The sequence below is a fragment of the Enoplosus armatus genome, chromosome 24 (genome assembly GCF_043641665.1).
Source record: "Enoplosus armatus isolate fEnoArm2 chromosome 24, fEnoArm2.hap1, whole genome shotgun sequence".
Lineage (NCBI taxonomy): Eukaryota > Metazoa > Chordata > Actinopteri > Centrarchiformes > Enoplosidae > Enoplosus > Enoplosus armatus.
Genome location: NC_092203.1, coordinates 12,110,778 through 12,130,804, shown reverse-complemented (window position 1 = coordinate 12,130,804; position 20,027 = coordinate 12,110,778). Strand labels below are relative to the sequence as shown.

General features: G+C 42.1%; 1 protein-coding gene and 1 pseudogene across 3 annotated transcripts; one reads left to right on the top strand and one right to left on the bottom strand.

Moving 5' to 3' along the window:
* The window catches only part of LOC139306579 (protein NLRC3-like), a 204,095-nt pseudogene that overhangs the window by 145,420 nt on the left and 38,648 nt on the right, over positions 1–20,027 (bottom strand).
* LOC139306566 (NLR family CARD domain-containing protein 3-like) lies at positions 6,168–19,288 on the top strand. Of its 3 annotated transcripts, none has more exons than XM_070930462.1 (17): positions 6,168–6,217; positions 7,849–7,979; positions 8,092–8,235; positions 8,337–8,384; positions 8,898–9,011; positions 9,230–9,340; positions 9,695–9,754; positions 9,953–10,063; positions 10,464–10,574; positions 10,793–10,903; positions 14,008–14,086; positions 14,250–14,475; positions 14,656–16,459; positions 16,558–16,731; positions 17,163–17,336; positions 17,495–17,541; positions 17,709–19,288. In XM_070930462.1, the coding sequence occupies exons 2-17, from the start codon at positions 7,891–7,893 to the stop codon at positions 18,236–18,238; spliced, it is 3,933 nt and encodes a 1,310-aa protein (XP_070786563.1). In that variant the 5' UTR covers positions 6,168–6,217; positions 7,849–7,890; the 3' UTR covers positions 18,239–19,288. The 3 variants fall into 3 exon arrangements, with proteins under 3 accessions (XP_070786563.1, XP_070786562.1, XP_070786564.1); XM_070930461.1 differs by having other exon boundaries at positions 14,250–14,478; XM_070930463.1 differs by lacking the exons at positions 6,168–6,217; positions 8,337–8,384; positions 8,898–9,011; ... (3 more) ...; positions 10,464–10,574; positions 10,793–10,903 and adding exons at positions 13,357–13,366; positions 13,769–13,781 and having other exon boundaries at positions 7,882–7,979; positions 8,092–8,186; positions 14,006–14,086; positions 14,250–14,478.

Genomic DNA, 20,027 nt, shown 5'->3' with positions numbered 1-20,027 from the left:
GTGTGTGTGTGGGTTTAAATGCAGCAGTTCAAGGAAATTCCTTTTCTTCCTTCACACTTCCAACCAAATTACATCTTTCCTGTCACGAATATTTTTACATAATTTTTAGGAAGTGATCACAGACCCGTAAGATAAAGCGTTGCCACAAAATAATGTGTATGCTTCATTTCCTGTCTATATATTTCCATCTGTTTTATCAGGAATGTTTTTGTCTTCATGATTTTACAGTTTAGAATCGCGCTTCTTCTGCAAAACTGCCTCATTTATAGCTATTTTGTAAATATACTCTGAATGAACTTGATGAACTTATGTATTTATGAGAATTTTAAAATCATCTTTTAATCAATGTTTTCTGTTTTTTTGATGCTACACGGCTTGTACTTGTACAGTTTTTCAGAATAAAATGTTTTTAAAAAGCCCTTGGCTGCAGTAAACCCGTATTTTGGAAGAGAAAAATCATTACAAATATTTAATCTGGTAAATTACCACAGTGGTTTATTAAAAAGGAGTACGAGTGTTAAAGTGGGTCTGTTCAGGCGGCTGATCGCTGCTTTCCTGCTGAAATTTGATCCCTTTTTCTTTTCCCTTTTGTCCCGACTGTAGAAAACATTGTTGAAACCCTCACTGTGCCTCAGAGACTGAAACCAGAGCAGTTTGACCTCCTTACAGGGGAAGTACAGAAAACACATTTAATCTCTTTCAGGTCGGGAAAAGAGTTTGGGAATTCAGAAACAGGTTTCTGTCATGTGTGGAATAACTTTTCATTCGGCAGCAGTGAACTGACTCCAGGGTTTTCACAAAGTATCCAGATTAATGTTTAGTTAAGTAAAAGTATCCAAAGTGTACAATGGTATCATAACTCAGTCACATCTGAACACACAGACATGCAACACACAACAACACTTTTAGATTCTGTATGATTTACACTTCATTATCTCTGATAATGTCCATGAATCTACATGGAAATCACAGAATGAAAATTATCACGTTTTTAAGTTTCCTTCAGTATCACAGTGATCCAGTGGTAGTTGTCTGTAAATCCATGAGTACACTGCTGACAGGAGCTGCTAACAGCGGATTCAGCTGCCTTTAATTGGTAAAAGTACAGCAGTATTACCAGCTTCAGTTAAAGTAGTAGTACAGATGTATTGTAACCATCACTCTTCACTGATAATGATGTGGCGCCCTCTGCTGGTGATAATATGAACTGCATGGTGTCAGTTTCATTAACACAGATGATATGAAGTGTTTTTAAAGGATAAAAAGACTTGAATATTGTTATTATACTTGTATTAATGACTAATTAATGAATGTCTTCAATACAAATGTTCATGCTGCATATTCATTTAGATGGAACTGGATTCACAGAGAAACTCGATCACAATCACTGCCCTCCAGTGGTCACGGTCAGAAACTACAACACTGACAATAATATATTCACACTGACATCATTACTGCCCTCCAGTGGTCACGGTCAGAAACTACAACACTGACAATAAGATATCCACACTGACATCATTACTGCCCTCCAGTGGTCACACTGAGTCACTACAACACTGACAATAATATATTCACACTGACATCATTACTGCCCTCCAGTGGTCACACTGAGTCACTACAACACTGACAATAATATATCCACACTGACATCATTACTGCCCTCCAGTGGTCACACTGAGTCACTACAACACTACATTACACTGATATGACAGGAGTCACACTTATTATTAGACCAATATGTACTAATAGTGAGCAATGCCATCACAATGACCCAGAGCCTAAAGTGACACCTTCACAATGCTCTGTGGATTCATCATATTTATAGAAAACAGAAATAGTCAAATATTGAAAACTAGATTAAATATAATAATAATAACAATGAGAGTAGAAATAAACAGATTTTATGAACGATATATAAAACAGACATTTAAGTCCCACACATCTTGGCTACAACCAATAAAGATTTATCCGAAAATCTTTCCACAACTCTTCCTCATGTAAATGAGTTTGAGGCACATACGCAGCAGGCGAGCAAAATATGGACAAAATGAATTTAAAGATGAGGTTGATATTCTACATTTATCTATCTGGATATAATATAATACAAAATAAGGGCTGCATGTGATCAGCAGTAGTAGTAGGAAACTATTTGTCATCTTACATTTTTATTTTTAAACATTTAAAACTGCATCTAATCTTGTGTAACCAGTTCAGATGCTCAACTTACTGAATTGCTCAGTAAATCTCCAAAACTCCAGACTCTGAGAACTTGGTCATGGTTTTACTGCTACTGCTACTTTAGGACTGTCTCTGATGCTCCAGGCAGTAGCAAAATACAAGACTTAAACCAGACCACTGACGGCCGCAAACAAAACCACCACACTACCAAATCTCCTTCACATCTCCTTTGTGCTTTTAACTCTTCTCTTTGGCTGTTGGACTTCAAAACATTACATGGAGCCTAAATAGAGAGCAAACCTTCAACCTTAAACCCTACAAGCAGTCCACTATCACCCTGAGCTGCTAGACCAAGCAGTTGAAGCATGTTTCTCAGAGGTTGACACTCTTTCCTTTTGGTCCCCAGCTTTCAAAATGTAATGATTCATTTGAGGATTGAACCCACAACCTCCAAACTTCCTAGCAGCAATCTATCATCCTGAGCTAATGGACTGGAGAGCTATCATGCTGCTTCCTTGGAGCTTTTCACTCTCACTTTTCATTTTTGATGAAAAAAAAAGAAGTTTATACTATTTTACAGACAAAAAGTATCTGGTAGTGTGGGAGGAAACCTTCACCAGGGCCAGATGGGTTCAGACCCTCTGCCACACGATGCATAATAACAAAACACCACAAGGTCTTCAGACTCTGGTATTTCTGAACTATTTACTTTTATGGCAATATATGCTCCTCCTGATAGATTGTGATGTTTCTGATTGGTCTATAATTCAATCACTCGAACTGCTAAAGATCAGAAGTCCAGGTCTGGACCTCTTCACCAACACTTAGTCTTCTGTAGGATTGAGAAGCTCTTGGAGTCTCAAACAGGTTCAAAGAATTCACTGTAGACGATCAGAGTTTGAATGTAATAGAGTTTTATTCTTCAACAGAGATAAAAACCTGAGCCAGTCCCAGAATCTGACTGGGGAAAGGTGTTATGCACGAGGTCTTTTGACCAAAATAACACAAATACAGTATGAGCCGTTTAAAAATCAACTGTTGATGTTTTACACTTAATGAGAGATCCATTCGAGACCAAAAGCAGTTCCGCCTTTTCCTCTTCAGTGTGTGGCGGCTCTGGCGGGGGAACCCCTTCTTTATTCGCCAACAGCTGCTGGATCATTACTTCCTTAAAGCGTGGGGAGACACGCTGCACATTCTGTAGAACTATATGGAAGCCATTCAAACCAAAACAAACTACAACTACATATCATGCGTTTAGCATTTTGTCAGAGCAGAAATGTGCACATGTAAACACACCAGTCCTGCGTTCAGATGAACTTCTCAGCTGAAGACATAAAAGTCAATCAATGTCAATTAATCAAAAGGCATGAAAAATCATCAAAAAAGAAATAAAGAAATAATTTACTATGTTGAGGGGTTGCCCTACACCTGCTCACTGCAAAGAATGAGAACTTATATGTGATGGAAGTTTTACTTGTGTACTCAAAATGCAGCTTTTTTTCCACTGGAAATCCTTCAAATCAAACAAATCCATGAGGTTTACAGTTACACATGTTCTGAATACACTGTATTGTATAGTACACTGAATACCTTTACCTGTGTTTTTATATTTTGTGCTGTACATTCATTCATTCAGTGTTCACTTGCAACCCAAAATAAAAGCCACAATCTGAAACAACATAAAACACATCTTCACCACACGATCCGTAGTAAACACAACTGCACCTTCTGAGTCTGGTATTTTATAGATTTGCTGAAGATTGAAACAGAAGCTGGTCCCAGGGAGCAACTGAACACCATCAGTTGTACACAGACATATATTTTAAGCCAAACTCCACCCTCGAATCTAATCTCCTCAAACCTCCATCATTGTTTCTGTCTCTGAGTAAGTTCGAATGAACTTGGCCATTTCTTGGAGCTAATGAGGTCTTCATTTCTCAGTAATTCACATCACATATATACAGTCGATGTGATTCTAGACAGAACACGTCTAAAATATTACAAAATAAATGTTTATTAACTGAACTTGATCAATATGTAGGTAACTAATACCAAATGTAGAGCAGTAGAAAGCACAATATTTGCCTCATAGATTTAGTGGAGCAGAAGTATAAAGTCGCTCAAAATGGAAATCAAGTACAAGTACCTCACATGTGTTCTTAACTCCAGTACTTGAGTGTGTACTCAGTTACATTCCACACTGAGAATAAGCAGTGTACCGACCTGCTGTGTGTCACCGGACTGCAGGGTGCAGTTCCTCCTCCTGGTTGACTGAAGCTTTCAGCGTTTGGATAAAATCACCGCGACACTCAGTTAAAGACGGTTAACTTCATTAGATGTTAAACAGCTAAACAAAGGGAACAGCACAGAGTCTGTTCAGACAGGTGGATGTGGACATCTGGACTTGTTGGGTCCGTGAAGAACACACCTGGGTCTCTATCGAAGCTACTGCGTTTCCAGATGTATCACAAGACCTGGGACCTGGACCTGGAACCTGGACCTGATACGCCAAAAGAAGTTTCTACTTTCCGGGTTATGCACCCCCCCCCCCCCCCCCTCCCAAACACAGAGTGATGACGTCATGGATTTTAAAATCTTTCCTCGGCTCGATGAAAGTTTTACAAACATAAAACCTCCATGGATCAAAAATACACAACAGAAAGAGTCATGATTGACCTTGTTTGCACTTTGAGGCGTCCCGTCAGCAGTTTAACCGAAATGCTTCTTGGGCCGCAGGAGAATCTTATGATACATCCAGAAACATCCGGAAATCAGAGGAAATACAGCGGCGACCTCATTAACACAACAACACACACAAACATTTAGTTTGAACTTTGTAGTTTTTCACATATGGCCTCAACTGTATCTGGGCGGAGCTGCTGCCTCCGTGATTGATCATGTATTGATTGATCATGTATTAACTGGGAGTCTCAGCAGCTTGACAAGTGATTCAAAAACAGACTTCCAAATCAAAGTTATGGAAGGACCAGATCACGGGGTTGAAGGTCCGCCGGGCCCTGACGATCACTGTTACCACACGTCGCTCGTTACAGTTAGTGAATGCGGTCAGACCGAGTCATCGTGCCACCACCAGAGGGCGCCATACCATCATCATTGATGGAGATCAGCATTTAGGAGGAACTCCAGGTGCGAGCATCAGATCCTTCGTGGATACAGATGAGAAGAGTCATGACTTTTCTGCCCTGCGTGCAGCCTGTGAGGATGACTGCTGACATTACTGTCCTGTATGCTGCTGTAACAACGCAAAAAAAAGCATTATCTTATTATTCAGGGTTAATTAACCACTGTCATCTCGGAATTATTTCTCATAGTCATATATTTATTTAGTCCAGTTAATATTCACCGAATTGAGCATCGATCAAATCAGTAAAGCAAAGCAAATACAATATTATCTGTCATAAAGTGTCAAAAAGATCAAGCATTATTTTAAGAAGGGTTAGTGCATCAACAATAAATAAGTTAATGCAGCAGGTTTTGTTTGTTAAGATAACATAAAATAAGATAATCCTTTATTAATCCCTCAGCGGGGACATTTGCATTGTTCCAGCAGCATACAGGATAGTGCAATAGAGACAAAGGTAGAAAATCAAGATAGAATAAATAAAAACAATGAAGACTGTTATAAAAAAAAGCGACTAAAACTACAGAAAGAAAGAATACCATTATTACAGAAAGCACAACAAACCTTTGTTATCTGACTTCCAGCTGACTCTGATGTCTCTGTAGAGTTTTGATGAATGATTTAATTCATTTCGAGAGATAAACTTTGGTCTCAGAGATGAAATATAATATATAGTTTGTCTGAAGGTGAAGCTACATGTGCACAGTTTCACAGCAGAGCTGCTCTGTGGAGCTTTGGGCTGCAACACATTTACATTAAAATCAATAAATAGATATAAATGACATAAACAGATGTTCACGCGCCTCTCTGCGTGTTTCCGGTTTAAACTTTACTTTCACTTTCTGTCTTCCTTGTGGCGCAGACAGTTTTCTCCGTGTGAACCTCCGGCTGAAGGTAAAGTAACACGTTTGAAATGTTTTACTCGGTAACTCGAGCTGTCGGGAGCTCAGTGACTCCAGAAACAGCAGAAATCTGCCGCTCGATGCTTCATTTCTCTAAAGTCACAACTCTTGAGTTTAACTGTGAACTCGGGACGAAGGAGCCAAACGGCCGCCATTAAACATATCCGCCATGTTGTGTCGATGTTAGTGAGTGGAACCGGTGGAAGAAGAGGAGAAGTAGAGTCAGTTGGTCCTCAGTAGTTGAACACAGAGTCGTTATTACTGTGTAGCTCCACTTCCTGATGGCTGAAGCAGCCGGTGGAGGAGGCGGAGACGAGCCGCTGCTCTCCCGCTGTCTGAGCCACTAAAGGCGGCTTCGCTCGCTCGGTCGGACTGCCGCTGGAGAACAGCTGTTTGTGTCGGTGAGTCTGTCGTTATATTTCCACTACAGGACGGTTGTGGAGACAGTACGGGGGTCAGGGGGCGCCGAGGGGCTTCAACGTTTTATTTTTTTCATAAAATAAATATGTTATGTAACTGCGTCACTAAACTGTCGACACTCCAACAGGAACTAGCGTCGCTCCGTTGTGTCAGTTGCAATGTTACATGTCAGTACATGTTGTTAATAATACTTTTCGTACTGAAGTCAAACTTTGAATGCAGGACTTTTACTTTGAACAGAGTATTTTCTCAACGTTGTATTTGTGAGTACTTGTTGTACCACTGCCTCGTGGGAACTTTGTTGGCTCGAGAGCTTCTTCTCTGTCACACGTCATGAAGATGAGACGTTTCTCTGCTGGTCTTTAGAAGTCATGTGGCGCCGTCTGGTGGTGTCACAGTGAACTGCAGGATGTCAGATGTATTAACACAGGTCACATTCGAAATGATAAAAGTCAGAAAAAAAACTTTATTGTCAGATTAGTCTTTGACGTGGCTCACACAGGTAGAATAAAAACACCGATTTTAAAGTCAGACTCAACAGTATTGTAATGTTTCATGTGAAACCTTTCAAAATAAAATGTAGCTCCCTAAATGAAGCGGTGGAGTTGCTGCCTCTGTTCCTGTTGTAGTGATGTGTAATAAGGCGGAGATGTGTCTCCACATCACTTTTGTGTCTTTATGTCCACAGGTCTCCAACACAGTAAATATGTGAATGGGTGGAGGAGAGAGTCAATGTTTCAGGCATATAAGAACCATGTTGATGAGACATTCTGAGTCTCATTGATGTCAAAAATATATTGATTAGTCAAACATGAAAACAGTTCATATTAATGGATTTATGAATGTTATTTAGTTCCCATAATGCTTTGGGGGATATAAACAGGGAGTATGGGAAGAATGTTGTTTAGTGGTGGAGAAGTTATTAAAGTATTAAAGGCAGTCAGATTCAGTGAATGTAAGCGGTCCTCCGTCATCGTGTGTGTGCTGCTCTTCACTGCAGCTTCATGACGCCATCTAGTGGACTGACAGCAGAACTACAGCAGCTGATGGCAGCTTCCTCTGTCTGACTGCATTCAACCGACACTGATATGAAACAGGAAATAACAGCCAATCACTGGAGGAGCAGCTGATATTTTACAGGAGACATGATGTTAAGGAGGATTTCAGTCATGTGCAGATGAATGATTTGTGTTTCCTCTCCAGACGAAAGTGTGTGTGAGCTGATGTGGATGTGAGTTCAGCAGCATGAGTCAGTGTGAGGACAGAGAGGAGGGAGTCCCTCCATCTAAAACCACTCTGCGTGGGGACCATGACAACCAGACCAAAGCTCCGAGGTGAGATGAGGATCTCTAACTGTCCATGACTCTTCTCCATGTCGGAGCTCAGCACTCAAATCACTCCACCATCATTATTCACAGTCAAAGCTCTGTGTGTGTTGTGTTGAAGCCCAGAGCAGCAGAGACCAGACTCTCCTGGACCTGAACCCAGCTGTGTGTCCTTCAAGAGTGATGAGTCCATGGAGCCACCGATATTTTTCAAAAGTCGGTTATCTACAGACAGCTACAGTTTTTTAAAGGAGTTGAGAAGGAGGTGAGCTATTCTGCAACATCCAGCAGACTCGAAGGAGTGTTGTCTTATTGAGTTCGGTGGGCGGGGGGTATCAACTAACTCTACGTCTGCTTTTATTCCAGGGATCCCTATCTGTGGAATCTTTGGAGCGGCTTGGACATTTTTGACAGGTAGGAACAAGTCTACAGCCACACTAGCCCTTCTGTTAGGCTGTAGGCCGTATTAGCTAAATGATAATGTAAGCATGCTAATATACTCACTCTGGCAATGCTAATATGCTAATGTTTAGCAGGTATAATATTTATCATGTTCACCATCTTAGTTGAGTGCGTTAGCATGCAAACATTTGCGAATTAGCACTGAGCACTATGTGCAGCTGAGGCTGATGAACGTCATCAGTTCTGCAGGTATTTGGTCATAAACCAAAGTGTTGGACACATGAACATGTTGACCTGATGGTGGCGCTAGATAAAGAGTCAGAGGATCACCAGAGTTATCACAGTTCATCCTGAGGGGACCATGAAGGTCTGAACCACATTTCATCACAAAGACTGGAGGTCTGTGTTGCAGATGAGTCCAGTGTCAGTAGGTCTGGTTTGTTTGGGGGTTCGTTGAGCAGCTTCGTTGGCTGAAGACTAAAAAATGAATTTCCCTCTCTGGTGGTCTCTTTTTCTGTCTACCAGGATTGATAAGAGACCAGACTCTCTTGAACCTGATTCCAGCTGTGTCTCCTTCAAGAGTGACGAGTCCATGGAGCCACCGATATTTTTCAAAGGACGACGTTTACCAAGGACAAAGTGAGTCAACATCAAGTTACTTTATAATGTCGACAACATTACAAAACATTTGAAAGAACAAACTCCTCCTGAAGAGCAGTAACATCTTATTAAAGTAGAAACTCCTCGCTAAAACAATGCTAAAGTAGAAAAGAGTCTACGTATAAATGGTGAGACTGATTCTCATAATGGAGTCTTGTGAATTTGCCCCTCTGGTGGTCTTCATCTCTGTCTACCAGGATCCTGGACTCTGATAAACCTGAACCTGATCCCAGCTGTGTGTCCATGAAGAGTGACGAGTCCATGGAGCCGCCGATATTTTTCAAAGGACGACGTTTCCCAAGCAGAGAGTGAGTCAACATCAACTCCTCCTGAGGAGCAGTAGCATCTTATTATAGTAGAAACTCGTCACTAAAACTTTATTAATACTAAAATAGAAAAGTGTCGCCCAACATGTGACAGCACAGAAAAGATGTTCAGACAACAGGTTTGACGTCAGCCTGAAACATCTCGAAACTGTGTTGCTCAGCTGTGATTGGTTGAGGGATTCTCATTGATCAAACTTCTTGAACACAAATACAATATATTCTATCAATACCATTTAATCTATGAAATATTCAACACATTTCCATTAGATTCATTTTGACCTAGTTAGATTGGCAGTGTTCTTACAATGTTCCTGTTCTTCTGGAATGGTAATGAAGGAGAGAGCAGTCCAAGGAGCCACCGATATCTTTCAAAGGACGACGTTTACCAAGGACAAAGTGAGTCAACATCAAGTTACTTTATAATGTCGGCAACATTACAAAACATTTGAAAGAACAAACATCTTATTAAAGTAGAAACTCCTCGCTAAAACAATGCTAAAGTAGAAAAGTGTCTACATATAAATGGTGAGACTGATTCTCATAATGGAGTCTTGTGAATTTGCCCCTCTGGTGGTCTTCCTCTCTGTCTACCAGGATCCTGGACTCCGATAAACCTGAACCTGGTCCCAGCTGTGTGTCCATGAAGAGTGACGAGTCCATGGAGCCACCGATATTTTTCAAAGGACGACGTTTCCCAAGCAGAGAGTGAGTCAACATCAACTCCTCCTGAGGAGCAGTAACATCTCATTAAAGTAGAACTCGTCACTAAAACTTTATTGATACTAAAGTAGGAAAGTGTCTACGTATAAATGATGTGACTGATTCTCATAATGGAGTCTTGGCCCCACATAGAGGTGAGAAAGATGTTAGTTTAGTCCTGGAGTCCTTGCAATGTTCTTGTTCTCCCAGAAAGACAATGATATAGCTGGATGGACAGAGTGAGGAGAGAGCAGATATCAGTCAGTGTGAAGAGCTTCAAACTTTATTCAACTTTGGTGTGTTGATCCTGTTCTGGTTGATAGCTGCTAGTTTCTCCAGCAGCTTCTGTGGCTGAAGACTAAAGAGTGAATTTCCTTCTCTGGTGGTCTTCCTCTCTGTCTACCAGGATCCTGGACTCCGATAAACCTGAACCTGGTCCCAGCTGTGTGTCCATCAAGAGTGATGAGTCCATGGAGCCACCGATATTTTTCAAAGGATGGCGTTTACCAAGGACAAAGTGAGTCAACATCAAGTTACTTTATAATGTCGACAACATTACAAAACATTTGAAAGAACAAACTCCTCCTGAAGAGCAGTAACATCTTATTAAAGTAGAAACTCCTCGCTAAAACAATGCTAAAGTAGAAAAGTGTCTACGTATAAATGGTGAGACTGATTCTCATAATGGAGTCTTGTGAATTTGCCCCTCTGGTGGTCTTCCTCTCTGTCTACCAGGATCCTGGACTCCGATAAACCTGAACCTGGTCCCAGCTGTGTGTCCATGAAGAGTGACGAGTCCATGGAGCCACCGATATTTTTCAAAGGACGACGTTTCCCAAGCAGAGAGTGAGTCAACATCAACTCCTCCTGAGGAGCAGTAGCATCTTATTATAGTAGAACTCGTCACTAAAACTTTATTAATACTAAAATAGAAAAGTGTCGCCCAACATGTGACAGCACAGAAAAGATGTTCAGACAACAGGTTTGACGTCAGCCTGAAACATCTCGAAACTGTGTTGCTCAGCTGTGATTGGTTGAGGGATTCTCATTGATCAAACTTCTTGAACACAAATACAACATATTCTATCAATACCATTTAATCTATGAAATATTCAACACATTTCCATTAGATTCATTTTGACCTAGTTAGATTGGCAGTGTTCTTACAATGTTCCTGTTCTTCGGGAATGGTAATGAAGGAGAGAGCAGGATTAGTGTTAATGTGAAAGAGAGGAATTCCTTTAAATGTGAAACACAGTGAATTATTCAATCTGAAAAATGGAAAACGAAAAAGATTATATTTTCCTTCTGCATCACAAAATTCACGTGTTTTCTCATTGGTGGGAAGTCTAATAAACATTAAAACAGAATCAGAAAATAAGTCTTGATTTTACTTTTCTGTTTCTGGAATTCATCACCTCATCCTCATCCTCATCCAAAAAACTTGAAAAAAGTCTTTGGATACTGAAATGTGGGCACATTTCACCAACAACAAATCAAATTAAAACAAGTAATATCAAAGTTTTTAGCACACTACAAAAATCCAAACTGATCACTTTAACGCCTCGGGAACAATCAGCTTTTGATGCACTCCATTTGCTTTTAATTGTGTCCTCTCCTTCATGAGGACTGGAGTCAAAAAAAGACTGGTTAAGTACTGTGTTACTGTCTACAGCACAGTAGTATACAGTACTGTACTGAGGACAAGGCACTCCCCGGCTGCGCTTCGTCGACCCGAGGCTTGACTAACGTTGACTCAGAGGAGCTGCGGATGTTGGACAATTGTTTCAGACGGCCCGTGCTGTGGAAGACGTCCTGCCTCCTTCCTGTGCCGAGGACGCCGCGTCCCAGTGGCTCCAAGGACTACAGACCCGTGGCACTGACCTCCCACATCATGAAGACCCTGGAGAGACTCGTCCTGGAGCAGCTCCGGCCCTTGGTCAGGCCATACTTGGACCCCCTTCAGTTCGCCTACCAGTCCCGACTTGGAGTTGAGGATGCCATCATCTACCTGCTCAACTGCGTCTGGACACTTTATTTTTGGTCACTGCACTGTTTGTTATTTATCTTATCTTATTCTTTTACCTTTATATTTGTACATGTTTGTTGTCAGCACCTTCAGACCACGGGAGACCGCTAACCCTAACCCTAACCCAAATTTTAAGGTTATAGTTCTGAATAATAATAATGACCAACACATTGATTGATGAGACATTGATTATGATTGTTATGATAAGTGAACACCTAAAAGGTAGAGCATTCAAACCAAGATATACTTTAAAATGCTGCAAAGCAAACAAGAGTGCGAGTTTCATTTTCAATGATCAAATATTTCAGTTGAAGTTGATCAAACTTGTGGGAAAAGTAATTCATCTCACTTCTGGCAGGAAAACAACACCAGCTCCAAATGCTCTGGAAGCCAATTAGTTAATGGCACGAGGAAAGAGAGTCGGAGCAAGTGAAAGAGAAAGTGAGAGGGAAGAAAAACACAACAGAAAAAATAAACAGTGCCCCTTGACTGGCACATAAGAGGAGGGTTTTCTTAGTTTGCTTGTAAAAATTCTACCTGTACATAAAATAAGTTGTGCTGCACCAATAATGCACTTCAGTGCAGAAATATCTGGCATGTTGAGGAGTCAAAGACAATTCAAACCCTGGATGGTATTTATACATCTATCCATTTTATACCACTTATCTGGGTCCAGGTGGCAGTGGCAGCAGGCTAAGTTAGGAGGCCCAGACGTCCTTCTCTGTAGTCACTATGTCCAGCTTTTCCAGATGGGATATGTAATCCCTCCAGTGTGTTGTGGGTCTGCCCTGGGGTGTCCTCCCAATTGGACGTGCTCGGAACACCTCCACAGGTGTGGTACTCCTAATCAGATGCCTGAACCACATCATCAGACTCCTTTCGATATCAAGAAACAGAAGTTGTACTCAAAGCTCCTTCTGGATGTCTGGGCTCCTCACCTTATTTCTAAGGCTGAGCCCAGCCACCCTACGAGATCAAGAGCTTCGCCTTCAAGCTTCCAGATTCCAGGACGGAATCCAAATTACTCTTCCTAATTTGTGGTCCAACAGAGCATCCTTTCCAACCAGGTTTAGCAATGTGATTATGTGACCACGATAGTTGAATTACAGTATCCTTCCCTACTACAGACAGCCCAGGCTAAGCTCTGATGGTTTGCCAGAATCTCTTTGAGACCAACCAAAAAGGTCTTCAAGGATCCCCAAACTTCTTCCACCTACAAATTTTTGTTTCCGACAGACAACAGACCCTGCAGACCTTCTGATCTGACAAGGTGGAAATCAGTTGATGGCTCTGCTCCTCTCTAATCGTTACATCCTGACATTCAGATACTCATTGAGAAATGTATTGTTGATGGCATGTGAACAACCAGAAGTTGAGTGGAGCAGAATAAGGTGAAATTTAATTAAAACATTAGTTAATTTGCTAGAGATCAATTCTGAGGATGTCAGTGGATTTCTGGCCTTGTTTAGTAGTTATGGCCCTTGTTAGGTTTAACTTAATTAGTTCTTTCTTTTAATTCTGGTTTGATGCCATATTTTGTGGTATTTTTTATCCCTGATATGGTCCACCAAGAAGAATCTCTCCACTCATTTCCTGCAACTCACTTCCAATTACCACTTGGCAGGTAACATGCAGTCAGCTTGTGAGCTGCTGCCCACAGTATTATATTGGGTCAGCGAGAGCAGCGCAGACTCAATCAGACAAGCTGCTGAACCAACACAGTGAACTGAAAGTGCTGAAGAGCTATAGACTGGACTGTTGATTCACAGTGGGATCAGAAGTACAAGCAACATTTAAATGTCAGGAGCAATCATCCAATACAATGTTCTTAGCAACACTGTATCTCAAAGGACATTTAGCTTGTGTTTGTCTCTGTGTGGACAGACATAATGTGAGCTCATTCTTCATGACTCCTCCACAGAGTGGACCAGGACAGCTCAGAGGTTCCCAGTGGTCAGTCTGCCCAGCAGCATCAGACACACCTGGACTCCATATTTATGGTCTGTACATGTACAACAAGTACTTTTACATCTATTCTGTTCACAATAATCTCCATGCTGCACTTTTAGACCAGTGGACTGTCAGTCTGTCCAACATGGATCTGATTTGTTTGGTTCCATGATTTTAGTTTGATTGTGTCATTCATATAATATTCTGTTCCAGCTGCTGGAGGAGAACATTGTCACTTTTGTGAAGAACGAGCTGAAGAAGATCCAGAAGGTTCTGAGTTCAGATTACCCAGAATGCTCAGAGAGTCAGAGGGAGGATGAGGAGGGGTTGGACGGTGAGGAGGAAGAGCAGAGGAAGAGCAGCAGAGAAGCATTTCGGAAGATCACAGTGAACTTCCTGAGGAGAATGAAGCAGGAGGAGCTGGCTGACTGTCTGCAGAGCAGTAAGAGGATTTCTCTACAGATTTAACATGATGGATAAATGGGACATTTACTAATGCCTCAAGAGATGGACGGAAATATGTTTATATATGCAATCTTTAGGGGAATTAAATAGTCATATTTTATATATTGTCATATGTAAATCACTTATTGATCTTATTTGTTGTGTCTTCATTCAGAACATCCTGTTCCAGTTTGTCAGCAGAAACTTAAATCTAACCTGAAGAAGAAGTTCCAGTGTGTGTTTGAGGGGATTGCTAAAGCAGGAAACCCGACCCCTCTGAACCAGATCTACACAGAGCTCTACATCACAGAGGGAGGGACTGGAGGGGTCAATGATGAACACGAGGTCAGACAGATTGAAACAGCATCCAGGAAACCAGACACACCAGAAACAACAATCAGACAAGAAGACATCTTTAAACCCTCACCTGGAAGAGACGAACCAATCAGAACAGTGATGACTAAGGGAGTGGCTGGCATTGGGAAAACAGTCTTAACACAGAAGTTCACTCTGGACTGGGCTGAAGACAAAGCCAACCAGGACATACACTTCACATTTCCATTCACCTTCAGAGAGCTGAATGTGCTGAAAGAGAAAAAGTTCAGTTTGGTGGAACTTGTTCATCACTTCTTTACTGAAACCAAAGAGGCAGGAATCTGCAGGTTTGAAGAGTTCCAGGTTGTGTTCATCTTTGACGGTCTGGATGAGTGTCGACTTCCTCTGGACTTCCACAACAATGAGATCCTGACTGATGTTACAGAGTCCACCTCAGTGGATGTGCTGCTGACAAACCTCATCAGGGGGAACCTGCTTCCCTCTGCTCGCCTCTGGATAACCACAAGACCTGCAGCGGCCAATCAGATCCCTCCTGAGTGTGTTGACATGGTGACAGAGGTCAGAGGGTTCACTGACCCACAGCAGGAGGAGTACTTCAGGAAGAGGTTCAGGAATAAGGAGCAGGCCAGCATAATCATCTCCCACATCAAGACCTCACGAAGCCTCCACATCATGTGCCACATCCCGGTCTTCTGCTGGATCACTGCTACGGTTCTGGAGGACGTGTTGAAGACCAGAGAGGGAGGAGAGCTGCTCAAGACCCTGACTGAGATGTACATCCACTTCCTGGTGGTTCAGTCCAAACTGAAGAGCATCAAGTATGATGGAGGAGCAGAGACAGATCCGCACTGGAGTCCAGAGAGCAGGAAGATGATTGAGTCTCTGGGAAAACTGGCTTTTGAGCAGCTGCAGAAAGGCAACCTGATCTTCTATGAATCAGACCTGACAGAGTGTGGCATCGATATCAGAGCAGCCTCAGTGTACTCAGGAGTGTTCACACAGATCTTTAAAGAGGAGAGAGGACTGTACCAGGACAAGGTGTTCAGCTTCGTCCATCTGAGCGTTCAGGAGTTTCTGGCTGCTCTTCATGTCCATCTGACATTCATCAACTCTGGTGTCAATCTGCTGTCAGAAGAACAACCAACCTCCCAGAAGTCTGAAACAAGAAAAGATGAATCTGCAGAGACACAGTTCTACCAGAGTGCTGTGGACAAGGCCTTACAGAGTCCAAATGGACACCTGGACTTGTTCCTCCGCTTCCTCCTGGGACTGTCTCTGGAGACCAATCAGACTCTCCTACGAGGCCTGCTGACACAGACAGGAAGTGGCTCACTGACCAATCAGGTAACGGTCGAGTACATCAAGAAGAAAATCGAGGAGACTCCCTCTGCAGAGAAAAGCATCAATCTGTTCCACTGTCTGAATGAACTGAATGATCGTTCTCTAGTGGAGCAGATCCAACAGTCCCTAACATCAGGAAGACTCTCCACAGATAATCTCTCTCCTGCTCAGTGGTCAGCTCTGGTCTTCATCTTACTGTCATCAGAAAAAGATCTGGACGTGTTTGACCTGAAGAAATACTCTGCTTCAGAGGAGGCTCTTCTGAGGCTGCTGCCAGTAGTCAAAACCTCCAAGAAAGCTCTGTAAGTGGGATTTATTCATCAAGAAATACTCTGCTGTCGTCCAACTGGAGAGAAAAATAAATAACTTATTACTTGTTTCCTTTCTGTTGTCTCTCCAGACTGAGTGGCTGTAACCTCTCAGAGAGAAGCTGTGAAGCTCTGTCCTCAGTTCTCAGCTCCCAGTCCTCCAGTCTGAGAGAGCTGGACCTGAGTGACAACAACCTGCAGGATTCAGGAGTGAAACTGCTGTCTGCTGGACTGGAGAGTCCACAATGTACACTGGAAACTCTCAGGTCAGGATTACCATTTAAAATCTGATTGACATTAGTGGATTAACACCTAACCTGTGTTGGATTGTGTCTGCTAATATGATTTGTCAAAGGACCTTTAACTTAACTTTGGCAGTAGTTTCTATACTCAGAGAATTACTTTCCATGAGGAATTTTGTCTTGTTTTTTCTTTTGTTGTTTAACGAACGAAATACCTCAGCTGGACTGTGTTTACTGCTAATTAGCAAATTAGCAATACTGATGTCATCATTTAGCTCAACACACCCTGTGTCTAAATACAGTTGCTGGCATGACTGCTGTTAACTCCCTGATTCAGTCATTATATCTTTTCTGTATTTATTTATTAATTTATATGTAGACAGTTTCTTCTCGTCTCTGACTGACACAGCAGTGCCCTCAGATGATCTGCCATGTGTGTTGTTTTGTGTTTGTAGTCTGTCAGGCTGTCTGATCACAGAGGAAGGCTGTGCTTCTCTGGCCTCAGCTCTGAGCTCCAACCCCTCCCATCTGAGAGAGCTGGACCTGAGCTACAATCATCCAGGAGACTCAGGAGTGACGCTGCTGTCTGCTGGACTGGAGGATCCACACTGGAGACTGGACACTCTCAGGTATGAAGAGGCCTGCTGCAGCCACAGACAGTCAGTTTCAGATCTCAGAAAAACATAACTGTGTAAACATGGACATTACATTCCTCTCATAGTAATGTAATGTCCATGTGTCCATGCTGAAAGAGGATGTGCTGGTCTGACCCCCCTCCTCCTTTCAGGGTGGAGCCTGCTGGAGTCCGATGGTTGAGACCAGGTCTGAGGAAGTGTAAGTGTGTCTTTCATTTGATTCATGAAAACAAAGCAGCACACATTCAACCGTCTTCAGACTGTGACATCACTCATTCAGATCATGATGTCATCATCAAAGTGTCAATAATGAACAGATGATAGATTAATAACTGCAGCTGTATTGTGTCTCGGTCTCTCCATCAGATTCCTGTGAACTCACACTCGACACAAACACAGTGAACAGAAACATCAGACTGTCTGACAACAACAGGAAGGCGTCGTATGTGGAGGAGGATCAGTCACATCCTGATCATCCAGACAGGTTTGACTGGCCTCAGCTGATGTGTAGAACTGGTCTGACTGGTCGCTGTTACTGGGAGGTCGAGTGGAGAGGAAGAGTTTATATATCAGTGAATTACAGAGGAATCAGAGTAGGAAGAGAAGACTGTGTGTTTGGATGGAATGATCAGTCCTGGAGTCTGACCTGCTCTGATGATGGTTACTCTGTCTGGTACATCAACAGAGGAACATCCATCTCCTCCTCCTCCTCCTCCTCCAACAGAGTCGCAGTGTATGTGGACTGTCCTGCTGGCACTCTGTCTTTCTACAAAGTCTCCTCTGACACACTGATCCACCTCCACACCTTCAACACCACATTCACTGAACCTCTTTATCCTGGCTTTGGGTTCTGGTCCAGGTCATATGGTTCCTCAGTGTCTCTGTGTTCTCTGTAGGAGGGAAAGTCTCCTGCTGTTAGAGAAACATTCTCTTTGCGCAGTCCACTGCGTTTTAAAAGCGACATTGTAGTTAAAAATTAAAAATACACTCAAAATGTAACAATATTAATGATATATATATATATATATATATATATATATATATATACACACACATACTCCTCCTGAGCAGCATCATATCGCAAGAACAATGATAATGATAGCAAGAAGAAGAAGAACATGCACTTACATGTCTAGGTCTCAATATAAGGAGCCAATGCCTGAATATATATTCCATATATAGTTTTATATTTAACTTGCTTTGTGTTGGGTGAGTCATCAGTTTTATGAATATAAAGTGCCTTATTTTGCATCAGCTTTTGAACGCTGACCTAACTGGCTCTGGAGAAATAAATGGTCAAACAAACTCAGAACTTTCAAATCAAAGCTGTTGTAAAGTTAACCAGCAACACATCCTGTATGCTAACAGCCAAAACTTTTGAATAAAGGGTGAGTTTTTCATGAAAAGTTAAACAGACACAGTTTGAAGCTGCAGAGACTCGCAGTCATGTAGCTGTGGTGAGCCGAAAGTCTCTGGAACAAGCGCCATCATTGATCACTTGTTTAAATATTCAGTGATGTGATATTGATTTTTATCGTTGATTTTACTTTTTGGTAGTTTGAATCAGAATTAGAAATACTTTATTGATCCCCGGGGGGAAATTATACAGTACCGGTGCTCCCATTCAAGAGAAGAAAGTACAAAAATACCCCAACAACGTCACTGGCCTTGCGGATCAGTTTATTGAGTCTGTTGGAGTGCGCCACCCCTCAGCCTGCTTGATTTTCCAACTGGTGACTGATCAACCTGATATTGATTATATGCCTGTGCAGTTTGTAGGCTTTATCACAACTATACATTTATGTTTCGGGCAGAAAGTAAATGACGGATTATCACTCAAATTGATCATATCAATAACTTTATCACATTGAATTTCTGAATTGTACCATATATTGTCACTAACTCTATGCAAATAAAGTCAATAAAGCAGTTTTGGACCGGCCTCATCCCTACTCCCGCTGCAGTGCTTTCTGGGCTTCGCCAACTTCTGTCGGCGGTTCACTACAGTTTTGTGGTGGCTCCTCTCACTGCCCTCACCTCTCTGAACTCTCCCTTGGGTGGTCCCCAGCAGCAGAAAAGGTGTTTGGTGTAAGTTGTCCCCTGTAAAAACGGTAACCGTGAGCTGCTAGCTGTTAAACTAGCCTTGGAGGAGCGGAGCAGCCATTTGTGGTTTGTACCAACCACAAGAATCTGGAATTCTGGACTGAACTTCCGTCAGGCTAGGGGGACGTTCTTTAATCGCTTCACCTTCACCCTCTCCTGCTGCCAAGCACCAACCTCTTGCTAATGGACAGCAGGGGGCAACGCCACTGGCAAAAATAAGTCAGATTGTATAGAAGTCTATGAGGAAACAACCCTACTTCTCACTTGATTTATTATCTCAGTACACTTTTTCATAATGAATTTATTGTCTCAATCGCTAGTTTCAAGTCTTCAATACAGCATGATGTTCATGTTGTAAATTATGGTCCCATTTAGAGTAAAATAGACAATAAATCAGGGTATGCTTTAGGGCGGGGCTACCTTGTGATTGACAGGTTGCTCCCACGGCTTCGCGTACAAATATGGTCACTTCTGGTTCCAAAATGCCAAACTCGAGGCTTCAAAACAGTAGTCAACAAACCAATGGGTGACGTCATGGTGGTTACGTCCACTTCTTTTATACGGTCTATGTCTACCGCCCAG